The sequence below is a fragment of the Cajanus cajan genome, chromosome 1, assembly GCF_000230855.2.
Source record: "Cajanus cajan strain Asha chromosome 1, NIPB_CcT2T_4, whole genome shotgun sequence".
Taxonomy (NCBI): domain Eukaryota; kingdom Viridiplantae; phylum Streptophyta; class Magnoliopsida; order Fabales; family Fabaceae; genus Cajanus; species Cajanus cajan.
In genome coordinates, this window is record NC_138517.1 from 28,850,666 (window position 1) to 28,858,202 (window position 7,537).

At 32.6% G+C, this 7,537-nt stretch overlaps 1 protein-coding gene across 2 annotated transcripts; it reads right to left on the minus strand.

Annotated features, from left to right (window-relative positions):
* Nucleotides 1-747: 747 nt before the first annotated feature.
* LOC109817723 (glucan endo-1,3-beta-glucosidase 3) lies at nt 748-6,183 on the minus strand. Of its 2 annotated transcripts, none has more exons than XM_020383055.3 (4): nt 5,836-6,183; nt 2,159-3,412; nt 1,203-1,230; nt 748-968 (listed from the first exon to the last, which is right to left on the minus strand). In XM_020383055.3, the coding sequence occupies exons 1-4, from the start codon at nt 5,888-5,890 to the stop codon at nt 818-820; spliced, it is 1,488 nt and encodes a 495-aa protein (XP_020238644.2). In that variant the 5' UTR covers nt 5,891-6,183; the 3' UTR covers nt 748-817. The 2 variants fall into 2 exon arrangements, with proteins under 2 accessions (XP_020238644.2, XP_020238643.2); XM_020383054.3 differs by lacking the exon at nt 5,836-6,183 and adding an exon at nt 5,036-5,278.
* Nucleotides 6,184-7,537: the final 1,354 nt, after the last annotated feature.

The following is a 7,537-nucleotide window of genomic DNA, read 5'->3' on the forward strand; positions in this document are numbered from 1 at the left end:
ATATAAGAGGAGGGATCCGTCTAAACTTACTTCGTTCAATAACTCATGTCCTATATCAATTTTTAACGATCCAACCGTTGAATTTAAAGTTCTTAATGCATAAATCAAATCTGTAAATTTTTAAAAAATTTAAAAATCATTTGACCATTTTATTAATTTAAATCAATATATAAGATAATTTTATGATTATCTTTTTAAGTCATGTTTATCTTTTCAAAATCCAACACATCTAATCTCTTGTATACTAAAAGAACACAAAGTAGGACTTTGAGGCTCATTTAACACCAAGACTATTTTAAGTGTGATGTCATGGGACAATCTTTCGTCAGACCTACAAATTATCGAAGTAAATGCAATTCCTTAACATACGATTTATACATGTGATTAAGAATCAAACTTGGTTAACTTATTAAAGAAATTCAATTATTTATCTGTAATACTCAACCTTTTAGGTAAGCGTGATGCATCTTAGACGGAAATGGATTCTTTAAAGTAACTTTTTAAGCGCACAAAATCTTGGTCCTTCAATAAACTTTATTACCAACCACTTCAATAGATTTTCTGATTATAAATATTTCCCCCTAACAAGGTAATTACATCAACGATTTAAATAAATTCTCCTGGTTCGTTTGTACAAAAATTCAATGGACAAGTCATGTTACAATTGCCAATATACATTTTGACCAACCTCGCCACCCTTTAAACCCTCTACATGAGGAACACAAAATTGGGTATGCATCAAATCTCTTAAAAGGTAATTGAAGAGCGTGTCACCATTAAATTAGATTCTAACACTGAACAGGTAATGTGTCTAGTTTTACATGACAACTATACTCAAAATTAAAGTAAGGATCACAGAGCTTGTTAAAGTTCCACCATTGTAATATTGTGCCAAGCATCCTGAATTTGTGGAATTGGAAGATGGAGCCAATGCTGTGCCATTTGTGCTGCTAACTTTTTTACCACCACTGTTCACCAAAAATATGAAAAATAATAATGATAAATAAGAATATGCAACAGTAAATTTTCAGTTTTTTGTGTTGAGGAAATGAGAATTGAAAAAAAAAGACTATTAATGTCAGGCAAGGCAACTAGTACGTATAATCAAAATATAAAATGCTATCAAACATATATATATATATAGATATAGATATAGATAGATATAGATAGATAGATATATCAACATAAGCTTGGAATTATACCTTCCTGGAAATATGCAGGAACCATGACCTGTAACAATGATAATACAATAAATATCAGTTATGTTAAAATGCTAAGCAACTTGAACGTGAGATTTGTGAACACAAAGGAATTTTCTGATGTGTAATAGACGAGTCAAAAGAAAATGGCCAAAAAGGAGAAAAGCTGCAAAAGAAGCACCAATAACTGAAAGAGTAAATTATACTGACACCTCTTATGATTTCATGAAATTGCATGTTAGCATGTGCACCACTGCTTTTTTTGTTTTTTATCCCACACCAACCTGCTTAATTGTTTGAAAATATTACACCAATATCTCTTAGACATGACACAAACTTCTCTTAATTGTTTGAAAAACATTATGTTGTGTTGTAAGAGAGGTTATTGTAAACATTAAAAAAGCAGGGAGGTTATGTGGAATTTCAAAAAACTTTAAGAATTGATATAATTTACTCAAACTAAAATGGTCAAAAATTAATTTGCAATTTTAAGGGACTTAATTTTGAACCCAATGAAGTAAAAGAATGCAATCGCTACGGGTGCACATAAGTAACTAAAATTTAAAAAACTGCAATCACTGACATTCTTTTAAAAAAGAATAAAAGAGCAGAGAAAATTACCATATGGCATCTATAGTTTCAACAGATAGTTTTGAGAAACAATCTGATCTATATGAGTATATTTGAACATCACTATCTTACACCTCTTGGCAAAAAAACTTTTCACCCAAATAATACAAGATTCATAAGAATCCACACAGCTTGTATTTTATGTCTATTATGCATCAAAACTAGCTGTGGTGTGTTACATGTGCAAGAGTGCAAAGTGTAAACATGCATTTTTTTCATTATGTCCATAGTTATGATGCTCTAATTTTTCCAATAAATGCATTGATACTATTCTAGCCAACAACATCACATGCAGATATGATTCACGAGTATGTAAAGACTATACTTACTTGGGTCTGTGGTGGTGACAGAAGCAACCCCTTTGAAATCACAGGTCCCAGCAGATTTAGCCATCTGCTGATAATATGCATTGATAGCATAAGTAGCATGTGCAACTACATTATTCGGTTCATAACACTCTTGACCCTGCAACAACGGCGAACAATCCACCTTCCCCGGTCCACATGCCCAATCAAGCGCTGCCTGCAGCATCTTACCATCTGCATTACTCTTGGCAACACAAAATGTTTGGTTTGTTGTATCATTTGCAAACACAGTACCAGAACCAGTCAAGTGCAAAGTATACACTGGTGCTCCATTAGCATAAAACAGCCCCCAGTTATTCTCAGACACAGGACCAGATCTCAAGTCCTCATTATAAAGCTCATAAATATAAGTACCAATTGCAACCCCAGGTTGCTTAGGAGTCCCACTATTGTTAAGAACATGCCTGATCAGGTTACTATTGTAAGTGTTGGCATTGTCAATTGTTGCATCCGGCTCGGCCGAGTCGCCTTTGGAGGGCCACCCTGACTCAGTGACTAAAATAGGAATGTTGGTGAACTTCAGATATGACATTGCAAAATATGCAGCATCAACAACAGCATCAAAAACATTAGTGTAATGCAGAAGGGTGTTGGAATCAATAGCTTCTTTATTTGGAGGCAAGGGGCGGAACAAAGCATAGTCTAGAGGGACTACACCATCGGATTGCATGTAATCATAATAAGGGTACACATTGAGCATGAGAAATGAGCCTGTTGATTGCAGGAACTTAAGCAAGGGAACCATGACAGGGTCCCAAGTTTTGTTGAAAAACGCCTGAGAAGGTGGGAAAGAGTCAAGTATGACAGAAGAAGAGTGTGGTGTAGAGACTTTGATTTGCTGATCAAGATTTGCTGCAACAAGTGCAGCTTGGATGAACTTCAATGCTGAGACTAAGACAGGTGCAGCATTTGGGAGTGTAGTTAGGACTTCTGATCCAACTGCTATGGCAGTAATGTTGGTAGCAGGAACATGAGCCACCACATTGCGAGCAACCCAGTTGGCAGCTGTGGCGTTGGACTGGCCGATGCCGAGTAGCAGATCGTTGGGAACAGAAACAATTACACGGATTCCTGTGTTGGCGAGGGCACGAAGCATGGCTCTGTCAGTGTCGTAGAGTCTGACATGTTGGATGCCTTGAGCCTTGAGAAGGGCCACAACTTCTGTTGGACTTGGCATGTTGGTCACGTCTGTGCCAATGTTGACACCAATGAAAGCATCTGCAGAGAAAAATAGCAGCAAATGAAGGACTTTTGAGTTTTGACAACCAAATCATCCAACAGAAAAAGGTATCTCATATTCAGAACAGTGAGTCAATGTTACCATAAGATACAGATATGAAATAAAACTGTGAATTGGAGATATAATAAGTAATGCAAATGCTGCAACCATCCAAAAGAAATAGAAAAAGAAGAAAAATGAATTTTTCTATAAGTTACAGCGAATCTAAATATGTAAAAGGATTTCTCTTTGTACTCTTTAAGCCCATTACTGCATGTAACTTGATTTTCAATGACATACAACTAAAAGATCAGTTAGGCATAAATCCTTAATCTCAAATTACGGAAAATCATAGAATGCAGATAAATTTGCACTAAACTTTTAACAGACAGATGCTAAATCCTAAACTTAACAACCTTCAGAAACAAAATAAAAGGATTATTAGTACAATAAGAGCAGAGGAGTTAAGCTAATTTTTTCCCACCATGATTTACAAGTGGCAAAAGAATCCATTTAACCATCACTCATTCAATCCACCCGCAAGTAAATTCATAAAATCCATCCATGACAAAATAAAGCCTTGTTTGGATAAACTTCTTTAGAGCGACTTTTAGGAGGATAAAAATATAAAGAAAAATTAAAATAAACTTCTTCATAAGTTAAAACTAGTTTATGTATGAGTTAAAAATAAGATGAGAAGGTAATTTTAACTTATGGGGAAGTTTTTTTCTTCTTATTTTTCACCCTTAAAAGTGTTTCTGGAGAAGTTCATCCAAACAAACCCTATTTAATCCAACATCCATTATATTCATCTGCATGTAAATTCATCCCATTCATACATGTCAAAAATAAATAAATAATGGATTAGATCCAATTCATTTATTTAATTTTATAAATGCTTAGTAAACCATCCACTATTTTTTTCAAAATTTATTGAATTACAAGAGAAAAAGAGATATGAAACATGACATGTAAAAAAAATTATTTTGATTATCAAGTTTATAACCAGAATACTCAAAGGATGGACGGTTTAAAACTCACATATCAGAAGCACCAATTGTTAAATTAAATATGCAAAAATTTCATTTTGATTATCAAGTATATAATTTTAAAATGAGAATTTCTTTAATTTACATATTACATTGCCCAGGGTAAATGCAGAGGTTAGAATGATGTATTTTGATTATCATGTCTCATGGAAGCTTGGTCAAAATGTTACTATAACATAACTACTAGAAATAATCACTAATTATTCGAAAAATTCTCTCAAACAGACAAAAGAAATAATCGATTATTTTTTCCAAATTAAGCTAAACCATGCAGTTAGTATCACTGTGTTTGCTGTGTTTGTTTGAAACATCCAATTGATTATATTTTCCACCACCCCTATTGAGTAAGGGTATTTAAGTCCATGACATTGGTTTTTCACGAAAATGTAGTTAAGTGCAAACTGCAAAAGAACAGTGTGTTGAGCTGGGACGCAATGACATTATTCCAAAATCCCACTAGAAAACAGGAAGGACAGGGCGGAGATTCTGTGCACAAAAGAAAAACAGAAAAAAAAAAATATCTAAAAAAAACTCATTTAGGGAAAAGGAAAACAAATTAATTAAAATAACAACCTACGCCAACCGTTTCCCAAACATTCTAATTCAGCATTGTCATGCTCATGTAGCAAGGTTATGCCTTTATAAAAGGTTACCATGCTTTCTGTTCCTCCTTTCTCATATCAATACTAATGCAATCAAAGAATTATATTAAGAACCATATATACAAAATGACCACAAGAAACTCATGTGAAATTCACAAAAATTATTACTTCGTCACGGACATGGTCACAACTAGTAATTTTCATGTTTCATGTAACCGAGATTTTTAATTCAAGAGAATTCATACCGAATCATGTAATAATTATTCAACATTCTTTGTTAATAAAACCTTAATTTCCAATAGTCACTACTCACTAATACGAGAAAGACGCCTACTAAATGCGAAATGGACCCACATATTAAATGTGATTCTCACTCACATAAATTTTAACCTATAAGAAAATGTGTTACACATTAGAATGAGGGCATTAGCATTGTTAGAATGTTGTTGCATTAATCGTTCATAACAATACCACTTTTGACCTATGAACAAAAACATACAAATAAACCCACATGGAGAATCCTGAGCAGGATAGAAAAACACAACTTTCATAGGTGAAGTGGTACACTAGTGAAAGCACAAAGCCCACATAATGAGGAAAAAACAAAAGAGAAAAAAAAAAAAAGCACACACACACACACTCACAAGCATTAGACTTCATGAAATGGAAAGCCCTTTAGAGAATTAATACACATAGTTACATTAAGGTCACTAAATAGAAGGTGAAAGTCACAGAAGAAAAACAAATAAGGAAGAAAAGTGAAAGACTTGCCTCCATAAACAGGCACATATGTTGCAAGCAGGAAAACAATAAGCCTCAGGGCCATCAAAGGTTCTTCAGAAAAAACCACTCACTAGCTATAAGCAGAAAAAGAGTGCTTCTAGTTTGAGTATGGTGTGATTGCAAAGAAACCGAGAATGGAAAACAATGGAAAGGGGTTAGAAAAGTTGGAAGGTTGAAGGGAGAGTGAGGAAAAAACAAAGGAAGGTTGCAGCTTTTGGAGGGTTAGAAGAGATGAGAGAGAGAGAGAAAGTGGTGGGAAATAGGGAGTTATTGAGTTGTGTTGTGTTGTGATGTGAGGTGGAGGGAGAGGGAGAGGAAGAGGCTTTGTTCTTGTCGTGGTCAAACACTTGGATTTTGTATGGGTCCTCAAACCAATGTTTTAAAAAAGTTAAAAGAATTTGTGGGTAAATTTCTTTTATTTAACTAATGGAGAAGAGATATTTTGTGTTTATGTATTTTATTTTAAATAAAAATAGAAAGAAAAAGAAAGCTATATGAATAATGAATGAGTGTAGAGATATCCCATAATCAGAAATTATGTAAAAGTGAGAGAAATTTTTTTAAAAAAATAAAATAAATAAAATAAAGATATTTAAGGGAAAATTTGGCTCAATAAGAAATGTAGAAAAATAAATTAAGATATTCACATTAAAAAATGCATTGGTTTTGATAATTTTAATTTTTTTATGAAATTTGCATGAATTACATGATAATAAAAATATACTTCTAACAATATTTTATTAGGAAATTTAATAAAGGCACTTATTTTCTTGAGAGTATTTCTGATAAAAAGTAATTTATTTATAGGATTCTTAAACTTATGAATAAGCTCTGGTGTAATTTTGCAATTGAAGTTATTGACTTTATAATTTTACATAATAATGGTTTATCATACAAACAATGTTCTTAATTGTTCTCAAGAATGATGAAATAATTGTAAGACCCATTTTTACTATTAGCTAGAAGAAAAATGTTTTTAAAATTTATAAATTTTATATGATATTGTAAACAAGAAAGAAAAAAAAAGTAACCGCCTTAGTATTTGAAAGATTGTTGTAAACAGAATTGATTTTGTAATTGTATATATAAATGATGAATGTGAGTGTCAGGGATCCAAGGGGTGAGAGTGTTAGAGGACAAGAAATTCAGACTTTGATTATAGAAATGTTTGATTGAGTGTTGGTATGTGGAACGTGGTGAAGGTGTGTGTGAGTGTGAATTGCGAAATGTGAAATGTGAATAATGGTGTTCTGCTTCTGTTGCAGTGCGTGCAGTTGGGAGGAAACGCTCATTGGTGGGACGCGATCTACGAGAACAATACACTTCTCACATCGGATCTTAGCTGGCCCAACCTATTTTATCTTAACATTTCACTAAACTGCTTTCTATCAATTTTCTTTTTAAATTTTGTGAATATTATCAAATTTCGTGCCAATTCTTAAAAATATTTAACTTCGATATATTTTTAACACTTTAGATATGAAATAAATTTCTTCTTAGTTTCGCAAATTTATAATTTTTTTTTAACTTTTGTAATTTAAAAGTATATTGTTTTAAATTTTATGTTCAAATTTTGTTAAATAGTTTATTAATTACTATTATACAAAATTTATTTATTAGTGCTTTTATTAGTAAAAATATCGTAGTTGATACTGTATAATTGTTTAAATATGTCACTATTTTGTAAGCT